The sequence below is a fragment of the Sceloporus undulatus genome, chromosome 1 (assembly GCF_019175285.1).
Source record: "Sceloporus undulatus isolate JIND9_A2432 ecotype Alabama chromosome 1, SceUnd_v1.1, whole genome shotgun sequence".
NCBI lineage: Eukaryota > Metazoa > Chordata > Lepidosauria > Squamata > Phrynosomatidae > Sceloporus > Sceloporus undulatus.
Genome location: NC_056522.1, coordinates 136,252,111 through 136,269,842, shown reverse-complemented (window position 1 = coordinate 136,269,842; position 17,732 = coordinate 136,252,111). Strand labels below are relative to the sequence as shown.

Below are 17,732 nucleotides of genomic sequence, written 5' to 3'. Positions count from 1 at the left end.
GAAGAGGAAGGAAGAAAAGGTCAGTTCGTAGTTTAGCTAGGATTCAGGTGTGATGTCAGTGTACTGCTGCCTTCTGCTGCTTGGTCCTCTTGGAGCAGATTGTTTATATGACCTTTGTTTGAATCCACCATAACCTTCTTTCCCTCTAACATCTGCCAAGAATCTGAGGCTGATTTGAATTCGACTATATTAAACGCCAACTTTTGTTACTTTATAAGATTAATGAGAAAAACCTGACCTGGCGCCTGTTGCCTACAGGTTAAGCCTCTTTTTTTTTCTTTCTTTCTTTCTTTCTTTTTTTTATATTTTTTTAATTTTTTTATTTTTTGCAAATAGAAGATCACTTAAAAAGAAGTCATTTTATTTGAGGATGGTCCCAATCCACTTTAAGTTGGATATTTAAGCCTAGGTGCCTTAAATGACCCATAACGAGGTCATTTGAAAACTAGTAACCAGAGATGAGGAACAAGGAGATGTTCAAATGGAGGTACCTACTTTTTTTAAAGAAAAAAATCAGCCATAAAAGAGAGATTGAAGCCACCCACCCCCATTCCAGCATCATCCTGTTTAAATGATGCATAGCCCAAACCCTTGTTCTGGTGCAAGCAGTCTGCAAGACCTCTGGCATGTTAGCACCAGAACCAGGGTATAATGGCCTTAAAATGAATTTTTAAAACATACTTCTTATTCTGGATTTTCTGGAAAGATCTGGAGCCATCTATTTCTGTGCTGGGATGGCTGTCTGCACAGGCTCCCTCTGAGCTGCTCAGCCCATCTGCTATCATCACCAGTCATTTGCGCTGAGCTCAGAATGAGGCACCCAGCCATGTGATTTCCACTGGATGCCTCATTCTCACCTCAGATGTGGCTGATCTGTGGTGGCAACAGATAGGCAGCTCACTGGGATGCCTGTCTAGACATCTACCTAAGCACAGAAACAGAGGGCCAGGTAACAGATGGAGGTCAAGGCAGGTCCAAAGCCAGGATACTCTGCCCCCAGAATATCCTGACAAGTGCAGAGAAGTCTCAGGATATGTTAAAATGTTTAATGATTCAGTTATCCCTATTTTGATCCAAATTATCACTAATATGAAGTATAAAATTTTGACCATACATCACGTCTCACTTTTATATTGGATCCGCTGCATCTTTACAGTTCCTTTTGCCTTGATTCCAGTAATAAAAGAATCAGGTTACAAACAGAAAAGGATACAGGCTTTGCGGTTTATGGTATTGGATCTGAAAAATAATGTATTTTCCTACAAAAGTCTGATGTTGTGCGGACACATGGTCATAATTTTTGAAAGCAAGCAAAAACAAATTACAGCAGCCCTTACTCAGTTGTTGCCTTCTAAAATGAGATGAGGTGTGAATTGAAAATGAAATGAAACAAACAAACAAAAAAATAAGAGTTTTTAAAAAACAATTAAGTACTTGAAACTGGAGCAAAGCTAATTTCCTTTGTTGGTAACCTAGAAACTATTCCATATCTTCCAAGCAGAAGACCTGGAACAAGACCTTCTCAGTTACAAACAATAAACTGGGAAGTGCAGTTAGAAAGGAACCATTATTTGCCATGGGAAGAGGAAGAAAGAGGCAGACATCAAAATATTGGAAACAACAAGCTACATATTATTGAAGGAAAAGGCATTCATGTCTCAGCTAAAACCCATGTGTGTATGGTGTTGAGGGCTAGAGCTTTGAAAAGTTCCTATTTTGGACCACATAGACCATACTGTCTGAGAGAGCCTGGGGATTTCAATTGAAACAGAATTCATTTACTCTAGGTCTGTAATACTAATGCCTTCTTAACCATGTCAGAAAGATATGCCTGGATAGCTAGCTCCAGGCATCCCTAAGATCAAGGCTATCAATATAAATCCCAGGGTGGTGAGCCTCAGGCATTAAATGGTCCACATATTAGTCACCTACAGCTATACTTTTACCTGTTTTCACAAACTAGGCAGACATCCATATCTGCTCCAGCCTTGTAAATACTCTGCACTGACCCACTTCTCAAGTCCAAATAGACTTCTTAGGCATTTTTTCTGTCTCAGGATGCTGGTGTTATACTCTATGACCATACTGGTCTTTCTTCCAAAGAAGGGTTCAACTCAACTTGGCTCCCTTTATTTCCATTCAACTGCTACATTCTTCAAACAAATCTAACGGCCTCCCAAGATAAAAACCTTTCTGTATTAATAGATCTTCCAAGCAATTTCCCAAGAACTTACTGGCAAGTTCCTATTTAGTTTTCTGGAAAGGAGCTGCACAGAAATATTGTGCAATAGCTTGTGCTATAGCCTTATAAAGTGAAGAAACAAAGGATACTGCTTACTGACTGATGTCCAACTGTGTCAATGTCTTTGTAAATTTTTTACCTATGTTTGGCAGACTAGTTACATGCTATAATTCTTTCGAATATGGTCAAGTACTTCTGGTTGGTTATATAGAAGCTATCTTCTGTCTGCATAAATAGATAACGATTGCTTAATTGCTTAATTAATGCATTTACTACTTGTATTCTGGGCTGTGTACAATGTTATTACTTACAGTATTAATCCTTTACTAGAAGAGTCCTGCTAAAACCAGTGGGACTTAGGCTCATTGTGACTAGGAATGGAAATAACATTTGATAATATTTGAAAAATGACCAAACATGTGTTTCACAGGTGTTAGGAAACCCTGATAAGAAAAATCCTGGACTGGCGAGACTGTTCAATTTGGGACTTTTTGGTTTTTGCACATACAGCATTTCTTGCACACTGTATTATCTGTACAAAAATACACTTTTCTGGCACAGAATAATTCCCAAACTGCAAATAGATGTCACAATTTTCAAAGCCTTTTTTACATTGGGAAAAAATGGTTAAAATTACTAATTGCTTCCTTTGAGAACTAATTTAGTGAAGAAATACATCCCTAATTGTAACTAGGAAGTCTTATTCAGTGCTGTGGGTCTACTCTAAGGCAGGGGTTCCCAATCTGGGGTGCCCATGCCCCAGGGGGTGCAAGGTGAAATTTCAGGCTGTGTGACAAAGAGAGATTTGTGTCCCTGACTGATGAGTCACAAGTCATCACTCAGTCAGTTCCCAATGTGCCTTGAGAAGTGGTAGTACATGCTTGTATTTATAGATAAGTGTCTCATTGTTTAATTAATCACAAGCAGAGTTTTAGAATTTACAATAGTTTATAATTTCTTTTCTGAATAAATTGGAACCTAATTCTCAATTTAGATTGACATTGGGATGTGAAGATTAACCAAATATTTCCTAGGAGTATGGGGTTGGGAAGCACTGCTTCCCTTTAACACAGTTCCTCATGTTGTGGTGACCCCCAACCATAAAATTGCAGTGTCTCAGTTCCTAAGACCATTGGAAATATGTGTTTTCCTATGGTCTTAGTAGACCCCTGTGAAAGGGTTGTTCGACCTCCAAAGGGGCCGCAACCCACGGGTTGAGAACTGCTGCTCTAAGGGATACTAACATTGGATGTGTCCCTCTATTTCGAAATCATCCACATGGACAAAATGCTTTTTGATGCCCAAAATAGATGGGAGAAAGCTTGTACAAAAGCAAGTTGAATACTAGATGTCCTACTAGAATATAGAGGTCCTGCAATATAAAAACCAAACGCCTTTCAAAAGTTCACAAAGATAAACCTGGGAGGAAAGTCTGCAAGAAACTTACTAGCAATATTTCCATGGCCCATTCTGCTAATAATCTCTTAAACAGAATTAACAAAAAGTAACAAGACCAGGATAATACAGCAAAGCTATTTCTCGCTCCCATCCTCCATACAAAATCCCATGTCTTCTTGACACTCACTTTCAAATGTTTTCTCATTCCCCAAATAACTCTTTCCTTCTTTTTAAAAACACTTTAAACTGAAAATTAATATTTAAACATTCTCTCTGCACCACATTCCACCTTTTGAGTTCTCACCTGTGCTCTTGGCACTTTTGACAAGTAATACACATTTTAAAGTGCTTCTGTTGGAAGAGGCACTTGTCAAGCCATTCAGAATGAGATTTTCATTAAAATTGTCACATTATGTTGAGGAAATGGTCTTACAAGACTAACTATAGCATGTTTAAAAAGTTTGTTTAAATTATTTTGCTATTCTCCTATTCTGTGTTTAGGAGGCTACATATGCAATTTTGATTTTTATAAATTTTCTCCTAAAAAAATGAACCCACTTGTCAACAGAGCAACTGTAAAGATATTCTTATTTAAAAGTTTGTCAAAATCTCCGTGCAGTGCTTAAATGAATGCCACTTTGCAAATAAATTGTAGTCTTCTTCTTTCTTCTTCTTCTTCTTCTTTTTTTTTTTACTAAAGGCACAATTCTTCAGTCACTGTTCTTTTAAAACTGGGCACAGACTGAACAAATATATATTTTTAATTGATTGGATATATTCTTTTACATAATTCCTTACTGTGCCACCTCCAGATGTTCACTTTTAATAATTAGTGGCTTTTGTTAGCCTCTTGTTAAGCTTAAATGAGCTAAACAAATTAAACAAAATAAACCTCTGGGTAACGCTTTCCCTCATGACATCCAAGTTAGAGATCTTTCATACAATTCTAAAATTAGGAAACTAAAAACTTAATTGAGTCAGACTATCTCACCTTAACTCAGGATTGTCTACCAAAGGGCTGGGAAAGGCATCACCTATGAGCCACATGTAACTCCAGCCATTTTGCAGCCCCCAGAACCCTGGAGCAAACCCCTGCCTTTTTTTTTTTTTTTTTTTTACAAACGTGACAATCTTGCTCCTGGACATTGCAGAGAGTCCTGATTTATTCTTTATATATAATCTTGCCCTTCTCCCAAAAAAGGGGCCCAAAGCAGTTCACAAGATAAAACATTTTTAAAATTTGACAAAAAGAACTTAAAAGCAATTAAAACGATCTAGTTAAAACAATATAAAATTAACATAAAAACATATAAAAGTTAAAACACTCCCCATATAAACACCACCCTGTCATAATTATATATTAGAAAGCCCTGCCTAAATAAAACATTTTTGCTTGCTTGCAAAAGGCAAGCAGGGAGGGGGCCAGCCGTAGATGGGAGCAATTGTTGAACAGGCTGTCTCTTGCGTCTTCACCAAGTGCCTGTGATGGTGGTGGGATTGAGAGAAAGCCTTCTCCTGAAGATCTTAAGTCTCTAGCAGGTTTGTATGGGGAGATACAGTCTCTCAAATAATCTGGAGCTAAGCCATGCAGGGCTTTATAGGTCACAACCAGCACTAATCAGCTCCCTCTTCCATGCCTTTGAGAAGTTAAAAAAAAAGAGCCTTGAAACAGGAGGTGGATTTGCAGCCACTCAGTATTTTCTGAGACCAGTTTTATTTCTGTCTCTTGTATTAGTGTATGATCCCCCCCCACCTCACCACACATACATAAACACTAGTTGAGGCTGGCAGGAGTTGGGGAAGAATTTTATTTCAATGTTTATTTCATTGTTAAGTCGAAGGCTTTCATGGCTGGAATCCATAGTTTTTTCCTGGGGTTTTTGGGCTACTTATTATTATTATTATTATTATTATTATTATTATTAAGCTTTATTTATATAGCGCTGTAAATTTACACAGCACTGTACATAAAATCATTTAATTAGACGGTTCCCTGCCTTCATGCTTACAATCTAAGAAGACACAACACAAAAGGAGAAGGGAATGGTTGAGGGGAAGGGGATCAGGTCCAGCATTCTTCTCACCCTCTGAGGCTTGGACCAAGGCAGATGGAACAATATCTTCCAGAACACGGCCACATAACCCAAAAACCCCACAAAAAACTAATTTTATTTCCATTTATATTTTATAACTATTTAGGAAAAAACTAGTGGAAGAAATATTTCCAGGAGCAAACAAGCAAACAAATAAAAAAATAATCAGATTAATAATTTTTCAAGCTCTGTTCAGGGTTTAGTAATATAAAAAAGAATATGTCCGTATTTATCTTAACCTTTGAGAGCAGGGATAAATTTATATTTATCTTGTTTCTATGCAAAGAACGTTGTTTGCATACTATTAAAAGGAAAAGGCATTTTGGAAATTAATTCTCAGTGGCTGTTTAATAGCAAATATTCAGTTCTCTTGATCAATGAATTGTGTCATATATATGGATGAGCTGCCTTTATGCTGAATAGCACTGAGTATTTTTGTATTGACATACTGTAATCTCTTATCCATCATGTCTTGAGCTTTGCTTGCTTTCTTTGGAATTACTAGCCTGACTTTCCTATAATCCTCCCCTGATAGGTTTCTTGTTTATTATGTGATAGTTTTCAAGGGCATCTGGTTTTGAAAGCTTGGGCTTTTAATGCTTCTGTCTCTCTTATTTACCTTTCTGATTTTTGAGAGATTTAAAAGAACTTCCCACCAATTCCATTAATAGCACCTACAGCACAAATCCAGGCCATGCTGTTCTTAATCTATGAATATACTTAGAAGGCCTTAATATTGAAATAGCTCTCATGCATTTTATTTATTTATTCTCATGGAGCTACAAGGGGGAGTTTCACTGTTGCAATTGTAAGATGAGGAATGAAAGCAAAGAGATTTTGATATGCCAGAGATCATAACATTCCAGAATGGAATTCAGATATCCCTTATATAATCTCAGGCTGTTTACTCGATATTGGGTGGTTTCTTCCCTGATTTGGGTTAAAAAAAAAAACAACCTAATATCCTCATCCTGAAAAGGAAGTAACTGAAGATTCACATATGATTTATTCCTAAACAGACATTATTAGTCATAAGTTATGAGTAAGTGGGTATTTACAATAATTATGTTAGGTTTTGTTTACTACCTTATTAAAAGCAACTAGCCTGGATTTATTTATTTTACTAGTCCAGTAAGGAACTAACCTGCTAGGAACTTCCTTTTCTGTGATTCAGATGGACATTTAAGATGCCAGCAGACTACTAAAATGTTAAGGGTTTTAATTTTTATTTCATTAATTTTTTAAAAAATATATATATCCTGCCCTATATCTGAGGATCTCAGGGCAATGTACACTAAAAATAAAAAAAATTAAAATATAAAAAATCATTTATCACTTAAAATCAGGCCCTAACAGCCTTCAAGGGGAAGCTATTCCTTAACTGGGTGCCACAACAGATAAAGGATTCTCCCATGTCTTCCCATAATGTTTTGCCTCCATTGGTGAGACACAGAGGAGAGCCCTTCCAACAGACCTCGGTTCTCAGGAAGACATCTTTAGGGACAGATGCCTTCTCAAGTATATAGAGGTCCAAAACCATTTATTGTTTTAAATATTAGTATCAGCACCTTGAATTAAGATCAAATGTGTATTGACAGCCAGTGCAATTCTTTTCCAATTGGTATTGTATGATTTCTATATGGTGGTCCTGCCTAATTGTACTAGGGAAGGGTTGAGAATTTCATTTTGTCTATGGGTTAGAGAATTGCCTTCTACAGACCAATTGTTGTACTAAAATGCAGTTACATCCTGAAATCCACATTTTTCCAGATCATCATCATCATCAATCATATTTCATCTCTTTAAATAATGCTTCCAGAATTGATCCTATTTTAAAATGCTCAGATTTCGAAATATACACACAGACAGTGTCATTTCGTCCTGTGCAGAAAAATTGCAAACATGCAGATGTTTGGGGGAAGGTACAAAGAGTAGCGGATGGGTTTATTTTGTCTTTGTATTGGTTTATTTATCTCCCACCATTTCACCATAGCTGGGATTTATAATTGAATGGCTATTGTTAAAATAAAAGGAATATGGAAACACCAGGACAATTTTGGGTGCACCAAGCTTATTAGAAATGGCTCTGTATGTATCTGCCTGTCTCTAACATTCACACACAGATGTTCAATTCTGCCATTTCTAGCAATGGAAATTGCTGACTCCCCGCCCCCCATATCACCCATCCATCTGGGGGGCTCTACCAATAGACTAGAGAGAATAGCATATCTCTTCACTCCCCTATAAGCATATTGTGGGAAAGCATTCTCTTTGTGTGTAGAGCTTGAACATGGGTTGGCACCCTACCACAATTTATAGGACCCTATTATTATCCTCAGAAACATCTTCTTTTGTTTCAGATGGTTGTTTTACCTATAAATGAGATTTATGTCTGTTCAGAGAGAGAAGAAGAGAAGCAAATACATACTGCATTTCACCTTCAGTGCAAGCAGAAGGGGTATGAAACGTTAAGCTTAGGAAAATATATCTAACTACTGAAAACCCTGGGGTTGGTCAGTGTTTGTTGGCAGAAAAATAATTTGGAAGACTCTCTCACTATGGGTTTATCTCAGCAGTTTCCTTACAGAAGGCAATATTATCAGCATGCCATTTAAGGAGAGGCCTGTTTTTATTGCAGTATGCAAAATGGATAATATCCAAGCTTTGCAGAGACTACAGAATAAACTTAACAAGCCATTTTCTTAAGCTATTCTTAAAAACAGGGCAGGATACACAATCTTTGAGAGGAGGATTTGCAACAATGTGGGCACAATTCTATATACATCTACTTGGGAAGAGATGCAGAGACATGAACATAGATATGCATGCTTACGTTATTGAAAAGGGTTTTGACAAAAATACATCATGGCAAGTTAATAGGGTGGTTGGTAAACAAAGATCTTGATTCAAGCGATATTTGTATAACTGACCACAAAACACTGTCATGAAAATTGAAGATTCGATGACAAAAATATAAAGGGAAGCATGACAAATGTATATATATAGTCTCATCCTTGTTTGTTTTAATTTGTTTTCTGAGAATGTTTAAATAATCATTTTCTGATTCAATTGATAGCATCATTAAAGATGAAATTAACAGTAACATCCAATAAACAGATGGTACAATGTTTGATGTTTTAAATTGCTTAAAGAAGTCTGGGCTTTATCACATGTGGCTGTGGCTTTTAAGTCACCATTCAAGTTGGAAAATAGCCCCCTTGGAGGTACGATGACATCTATATCTCATCTCTTCCTTGCCCTCAAATCATTGTTAGAGATTGATGGGGGAAATCTGTCAAAGAGTTCCCAAATGTGCAACTGTAGCATTACTCCTCAGGTATTATAGGTTTTTCCCATGGCAGTTCCAGTATGGGGTAGTCACGTCTTGTCTGTGTCTCCTCTTTTCCCCATGCCTCCTCCACCTCACTATTCCCAAGCTGTTTTCCCTTTTTTTTAAATTAAAAAAAACTTCTCTTTTCATTTTTCAAAATCATATTAGCATACCTCTAGAATTGTGTTAAAAATAAATAAATATAATTTGAAAGGCATGCCGGGTAGGGCATAGGGCAGGAGGGTTAGGGAGCAGTGAGGAAGACAGCATGAGTGCCTAGTTGCAAAATGTTAGGTATCTGGTTCCTTTTACTAATGCTATCATGTGGCTCATGTGATAAATCCCTCTGTTACAAAGTGGTGTGTGTGTGTGTGTGTGTGTGTGTGTGTGTGTAAACAATATCCCCTTTTTGTGTGTACTGACTTAATTAAATACCAACCAGTTTATAGCAGCAGATTATATCAAACATTCTGTGGCGTGAATCAGAATAAATGAATATGGAACAATATTAAAGGTCTGTGCTGAAGAGTTAGATAAGAATGCCAGTAGTAAATGGACAAATGACATGAAATGTAACAATCTTTCAGACGTTCTGAAATTATTTCTTGTCATCTAGTACATGGGGCAACACTTGTACCATACTCGGAAGCTGCAACTTGTGCAGAATATGGCAGCCCGTCTGGTCACTGGCACTGCCAGGGCCAGTCATATAACACTTGTCCTTAAAGACTTACATTGGCTGCCTATTCGCTTCCGGGCGCAATACAAGGTGTTGGTAATCACCTATAAAGCCCTAAATGGCTTGGGCCCAGGGTACCTGGAGGACCGCCTCTCTCCGTACAATCCACCCCGCGCACTTCGATCCCCAGGGCAGCTATTGCTAAGAGTTCCAGAGGCGAAATATAATTCCACCTCTAGGAGGGCTTTCTCCATCTTAGCCCCAAACCTCTGGAACGCGCTGCCCTTCGAGCTCCGCTCAGCCACCTCCCTAGCCCAATTTAGGAAGGGGCTAAAAACCCATCTATTCGAACAAGCCTACCCCTGACCAGTAATTCTCCCCCCCCCCCCCTTCAGCAAACTGTTTTTAATGTATTTTGTATGTTTTTTTTTTGCCTAATTGTATTGTTATTAGATGTTGTTCACCGCCCTGATTTTCAGAAGGGTGGTATACAAATAAAATTTTATTATTATTATTATTATTATTAGTTGTTTTTTTTAACAAAAAATAAGTACTGTAGTTGGCCCTTGGTATCAGCGGGGAATCCGTTCCAGACCCTCCCCCAATGGATATCAAAATCTGCGGGTGCTCAACCTCACATTGTCCCTAATGATGGTGTGTGCACATGGTCGTGTCACCATTAGGGACAGCCCCATTGTCCTGTGGTGGTGCATACATGTGGCTGTGCCACCATTCGGGACAGTGGAAATTAATAGTGGCATGGCCACATGCACTCATCACTACAAGACAATGGAGGCTGTCCCTAACCACAGCGCAGCCATGTATATTATATCTGCAAAATTGAAGCTGTGGACAATACTACAATGCCTTTAAACTTCAGTTCTGTTATCCAAAATTACTTTTCAGTTTAAAATAAGATATTCTGATATTTCTTTTGTTTTGTTTAAACATTTCTTTACCTGATACAATTTACATGAATGCCACTGACCATGTTCCCAGCAATTTATCAGTCCTACATTCAGTGCTGCTAACTTTTTTTTGTTTCTAATACCTGCCATTTTACCTGAAAGTGACATTCTGAAAGTTCATTCCAAGCATGTATTATTGGAGTCACATGTTTGTGTCAGCTGTCTTGAGCAAAGAATGAGGTTGACAATAATCAATCATATCTAATTAGTGGGTGACACACTGTGTTTACAGTAATTAAACAAGCCATTACAGCTTACTTTCTCATGATTAAGATCACACAGATTGAGAACCAGCTGTTAATCACTCCTGTTCCAAGGCTAATGCCATTAACAGAAAATGCCTGCATTATAACCTAAGGCTATTTTTAACAAGACTTTTAGTGGAGAGACTTGATATAAGTAATAAATGAAACACATTATAAGTCTGTATAGTTGAAGAGTTTGAGAGGATTGTGTCATCATTAGTTATAAGTTCCCACTCATCCTCCCCCCCCCCCCCCCCCCCCGCTCTTTAGCTGGAAAGTGGAAAAAGCTGTAGTCTTTAGTAATGTAGTTGAATTTCCTGTTTATGACACTAAGGCTAGTTTTAAAGAGCTTTTTGCATGAAGTCATATTTGGTAGGATAAAAAATAGTGGATCGTGCCTGAGGCCTTTTGATGATTCGAGGCTCTGGTGAAGGTGGGTATTAGATGCTGGAAATATATGTGTAGGAAATACCTAGAACCAGAATCTACTATATCACTTGCAAATGCTTAACTGTTTTGTTATTCCTGTTCCAAGGCTAATGCCGTTAACAGAAAATGCCTACGTTATAACGTAAGGCTATTTTTAAAAATAATTTTACTGTAGAGACTTACCATAAGTATTAAATGAAGCACATTATAAGTCTGTATAGTTGAAAGTGATCGCTTCTTTTCATCCTGGAGAGAAGTGACCAGTGGGGTGCCATAGAAACCAGTGCTGTTCAACATCTTTACAGATTACTTAGATGACAGAATTAAGGGTATTAAATTTGCAGATGACACCAAATTAGGAGGAGTAGCTAACACCCCAGAGGACAGAATCAAAATTCAAAATGACCTGAATAAACTGGAAAGCTGGGCCAAAGCTAACAAATGATACTCAACACAATGTAGGGTACTGCACTTAGGGCAGAAAAATGAAATCCATAGATATAGGATGGGGGACACCTGGCTGAACCAGACTACATGTGAAAGAGATCTAGTAGTCCAAGTAGACCACAAGCTGAACATGAGTCAACAGTGTGATGAGGCAGCTAAAAAGGCCATTGGGATTTTAGGCTGGATCAATAGAAGTATTGTGTCTAGATCAAGGGAAGTAATAGTTCCACTCTATTCTGCTCTGGTCAGGCCCCACCTGGAATACTGTGTCCAGTTCTGGGCACCACAATTCAAAAAAGATGTTGGGCGTGATTCCTATTATGTACCTTTAGATTTTTATATATGGTAATAAATTTACTTACATCATAATTAGATAGCCTGCTGTTCAGCAAATCTATAATACCAAATGAACCTGTATGTGTGTCCATATTCCTGTCACTGTCGTAACACCAAGACCATGGAACAGATTTTTCTGAAATTTAGCATGGATTCTAATGGGAAACAGTTATGTCTGCTGAAATTTTCTAAGCTCCTTGGCATTGTTTTCCTTTCCATTATCCTTTAGAACCTTTGTTACATGCATGTAGGCTTTACCCTTGACTTATCCATGGATCTTATCAAAATCCTTAATTTGGCCCCCAAAACCTGCCATTGACATACATGAGGTTTACTTACAGCCAGGTATATTTGGTACTTAGAAAAGAAATGCAGATTCAGCTGGTTAATGTCCATTCAGGCTCACAATGGCAGGCAAGGAAGAGTTGATGTCTTTGTCCCTTGATTCCTTCTCCAACCCATTTTGGTTGACTTATGTGGCCACCAGGAGCTCCATGGAATTTATTGATCTTCATGGACAGACTCTCTATTCCCTCTTTACCAAGAAGGAAGGGAACTAATTGGAACCTGTCTCCAAGCCTGTGCCTAATCACTCGCACACCACCCACGCCACTCTCCTCTCCAGATTAAAATGAATACTTCTGTGGAAAGGGTGCCAGCTGACCATTTTCCAGACCAGAAGTCCAAATACATGTCCCAGATCTGTGAAGGCGAGTAGGGGCTTTCTATAACATTTCAGGTGTCCATCAAAATTTTTCCTTTATCTTCTACTAAATGAGCTGGAGCTGCACTGAGTAACCTACTTCTTACTCTTTAAATTGCTATGGTCCTCTGCTATTTTTTTGCTGCAACAAACCAACAGGGCTACACCTCTGGTAACTAGTACTACAAACAGCTGTTATTGCAGCAGAGGCCATGAAGTCAATGGTTGGAGTCTATCCACTTGGTCCTCTTTTTGTGGTCACCTCTTGGGTCTCAGTGCCCACATGAACTTTTCCTGGTTTTACCCTCTTCCCAAGTAGCCCTCTCACAAGCACAAGTCATGAATCATCTCCTAAGATAACATGTCCCCTATTCAATATACCTTCACAGCCCTGAGATATTTAGCATCCTTTTCCGTTTCACTATGCCCTTAACATAAGTGAACATTCCTACTTCCCAGTAGCACACTTTCACACAAGTTTCTCAGTGACCCCATGCATTCACCTTTCAGCACGAGCCATATTTTTTTCACAAATTCAGTACTTAGGTCTTCATCCAACCCAACTATGCTCATCATGGACCCATTAGCACAAATTAAAACCATTTAAAAAGTGCTATTAGAAACAGATTGATATTTACATTGCACATAATGAAATATTTTTCCTCTTAATCTGCCAGCATTTTGCACCTGGGGCACAGGACAAGCACACATCCACATACATTTGTATATTACTCACTCCACCCTCATCTCTTACTCAGGGTAGGAGAGGCAGAGCTCTATACCACAAGTTCTCACTTAAAATCTTTACGTCTGTAACTTAAAGCTACTTCCTCTTTCCTATTTTACAGGACCAAAGAAAAATACCTCCACTAAGGTAACTAAATACATAACAACAAAAAATAATCAGTCCTGTCACAGAATAGTAGCACAAATCTAAACTGGAAGGAAACAGTCACACCAGACAGCAGATGCCAAGAGGATGGTACCCATGCTCTCATGGCAATATGAAGGGGGCACCATACAAGACCTGCTTTTATATCTCTTGAGTCTGCATTATAATAAGCCAGAGGAGTGGCTTGCATTCTCTCTTGTTCAGAGACTCTGCTGCAGACCACCATCTCCAGGCAGATAGGACAGTCAAGGAACAGCATGGGCAGCCCCTTCATCCGCCCCCCCCCCCCCCCCCCCCCCCCCCCCCCACACACACACACACACACACACACACACACACACACACACACCTCAGTAACCCAAAAATCTGTTTGGAAGGAATAGACACTTGAACTGAAAACTGTGTTTGGCTGAACTGGGAAAAAAATTTAACTGAGCAAATCTATTCATATTACTAATGATTGATTTTACTATTAGTGATTGCCTGATATTCCTGCCATGCCTCTACTTAGATATTGATCTGCCCATTGTTTGTCTTGTGCCATTGCTTACAGCCACTGGTGCATTTTCATGCTTTCTGCCTATTTCTGAAGCAGTATCAACTACTATTTTACCATTTGGCACAGGGAATATTTGAAGAGACAAGGACCAGTTTCCCATCTGACCCTGTTCTTTTCTATTTCAAAGAAAATAGCTGCATTTTCACAGAGAACGTATAATCATTGACTAGAAAAAAAACTAAAATCCATTACTCTTTTAGAACTCCGAAATGCTCTGTGAAAATGCTGTAAGTGTATAGGACCTCCCTCCCTCCCCTTCCATCCCTTTTCAGCATGTCAAATTGCTTGCTTTTTATGGTTTCAAGTAGCCAAAAACTCCTTTCTCCACCACTTCATTTGATAGTTTTTATTATTGTTATTGTGCCTTTGCTTCTGCATGTTGTCTCTTGACACTTTTACTTGTGACTGATACAATGACAGATAAAAATGAGTACTTTGGCAGCTGCCTTGTGGTTTTGTTGGTATTTTTCTCTTTATTATTTTCTTTTGAAAAAGAAATGAAAGTAACTTAGAAATACATACACACAGAGAGAGAGAGGGACGGGTATTTCTGAAATTATATATATATATATATATATATATATATATATATGAATGATTCTGTGTAAATTAGTTCATGTACAATACAAGTGTCATCAATTCAGTCCGGCTCTGAAAACATCAAGAACTTTGTTGCAAAGTTGTGTCTTTAGTTCAGAGGCTAGTAGGACTTGGGTTCAATTATATGTTTCTCTTTGCTGGTACAAAGAAAGAGATGTATTATTTCCTTTCTCACTTCTGAGGAAGATTTTAGTGTCCCTTGGCCTGTAGCACCTTTGCTTGCAGGGAGCTCAAAGAGTTATATTTTGTGAGAAGAAGAGATTCAGGTTGTTTGCAGTACTCTGTGTCACTTCCAGAAGATTATGGAAAGACTTAACATTCACACAATACTGCACCATCAGTACTTTAAAGGAATTCTAAAGAGTTGTTTTAAAGAGGTTTAAAAGAATTTGGCTGCTAAGCAAACCCAGGACAAGACAAGTCTTTATCTGTTACTCGTAGAAGACATGTAACAGGATTAGTCCAGAAATTGAGATTGTGTGGCCCTACAGATGTTGTTCCAGCACCGCTAGAATCATAACCAGTGGTGAGGAATGTCGAGAGTTGTAGTCCAACAACATTTGGAGTGAAATTCCAAAAGGTACATTGCTGGCTACAAGTTCATTAAGTTCATTGTTTCATACTACACAGATGTGTAAACAGATAAGGAAATATGTTTTTATGGTGTGTGTGTTCAACTTTGTCACTTAACCTTTTTTAAAAAAGAGTGTCTTGTCTATCTAACACTGTAAATTCTGTTTGTATTACCTTGCTTCTGCAGACAAAAACTGGAATTGCATTGTTATACGACGAAATATCTGGAAATGCCTATGAAATCCGATTGAAGCTTTCAAAAGAGGTACTGACAATTCAAAAACAAGATGTCATCTGTGTTAGTGGAAGTGATCACAGTGCAAATGTAAGTGCTTCTATAACTTTGTGCTCCAACCGAATGTGTATTTTTTCTTGCAAAATTACCTGAAAGTAGTCTTATCTAAACAGGTAATTTCAAAGCTATGAGTAAAAAATTATTTTAAAACACATCAGAGTCACTGTATACCATCAGCAGATATTATTAGAAACCAATTACTGCTATATCCTCTGAAAAATATTTCTTCTTTTACTGTTAAAAATCTAAACAATATAAAACTACAAAGCAAAATTAATTGCACTATATAAGAATTAGGAATAGTATGTGATTTCTCCCTACTGCAATAGTTCAAAGAGGAGAATACAAAGGGTATTTCTTTTTGAATCTTCATTTCCAGGTATCAAATACTAATGCTCTCATGTCTATTAAGCACCTCAGATTTTTACTGCATTTTCTCTTCCATGGTTTCAGACATACTCTCTGTCTGGACATAGTTCTCTTTCTGCAGATAATAATGTTACAGTTCTAGTGGTAACTAACCTCTAAAAAGTGACTTACTGCTTTTGAAAACAAAATTTTCAACGCTGATGAATACGGTAAAAAGCAATTACTGTATATACTCATGTATAAGTCTAGAAATTTGGCTTATATTGGCTTATTCATGGGTCAAGGTAAATACTATAAATTCTTTTTAAAAAGGCAAGAGTGCAATCTCTCCTGGAAGCACTGACTGCCCTCTGCTCTCTCTTCCATCCAGCCTTAAGAGTGAGCACAAAGAGTTATGCCTCCCATAGTTTTGTAGGTTCTTTGGCATTGTTTTCCTTTGCTTCATCATTTAGATCCTTTGTTGCATGCTCCTAAATTTTACCCTCAACTTATCTAAGAGTCATACCAAAATCTATAATTTTGCTCTCAAAACTTGCCCTCAACTTATACATGAGGTCGACTTATAGTCGAGTATATACAGTAGTTACAGTCACCATTCTAAGGACCCAAAAATAGTTAGCTACCATTACAGCTGCATTTTTTTTTTTAAAAAGTAACCTATTGCTTTCTTGTTATTTGAAAGGAACTAAGAAAATCCTTTTTAGGTATTTTTTTACAAAAAGATCAGAAAGCTACAAGCCTCTGGGTTGTAATACAAAATATAACTTAGTATGGCTGTACATTCCTTAGAACTTTAAAAGCAACTTACAACAATTATAGTTACACTGCAGATAGAATGAAGGTCCCTTGTTATGTTATAACCACAAGGTCATATAGTTTTTATTAGTTATTGCAAAAGTGAGTGAATTACAAGTAACACATTATTTGGGTTGTCTAAGACGCGGTACATACCGCCCCAAAAGAGTGGGTTGGAGGCATCCAAATAACTCCACAGGGACGCCACAGCAGCCAAACCGTGCGACGGCCCTCTGCAGTAAAAAGAACCCGAAAAAATGGGTTCTTTTTAAGGTGCCTGGGGCAAGTTACGAGTGTCCCATTGGCGCACCAGTGACGTAAGTGATGCACAGCGACTTCTGTATGCTGCACTTCACTTACGTCATCATGGCGGTGCCCATGTGGACAGGACACCACCATGATGCCACTGCCATTACACGCTAGTGTTCTGCATGCTCCTGAACCCTAGTATCAGTGGCGGCATGCTGCTTTTGGCCTATCTGTCCTGGGCCTAAGTCCTGAACATGATGGAAATAGCAAAAACAAGGGATATATGCTGAGGTTTATTTAGAAATGCAAGAGGAAAAGGCTTTAACTCTGGTATAAAGATGAACTGTCCTACTAATTAATGAAATGAAATGAAATGTAAATTTATTTCTATCCTGCCTATTCCATTTTGAGGATCGGGGCGGGTAACAGCACGATTAAAAAGTATAAAAAATAAGTAATAAAACCCACCAAATTAAAAGTTTCTAAAATGTTCAGCTTTTACAGGCAGCATTCTCCCTAAGTATTCTTT

The 17,732-nt window shown here is 38.0% G+C and overlaps 1 protein-coding gene across 1 annotated transcript in view; it reads left to right on the top strand.

Moving 5' to 3' along the window:
• The first annotated feature begins 14,531 nt into the window (after window positions 1-14,531).
• The window catches only part of SNTG2 (syntrophin gamma 2), a 188,157-nt gene continuing 184,956 nt past the window's right edge, over window positions 14,532-17,732 (top strand). Inside the window, exons 1-2 of the mRNA XM_042457420.1 lie at window positions 14,532-14,549; window positions 15,683-15,820. Coding sequence (XP_042313354.1) covers window positions 14,532-14,549; window positions 15,683-15,820 — 156 coding nt within the window. The remainder of the gene's footprint in view (window positions 14,550-15,682; window positions 15,821-17,732) is intronic.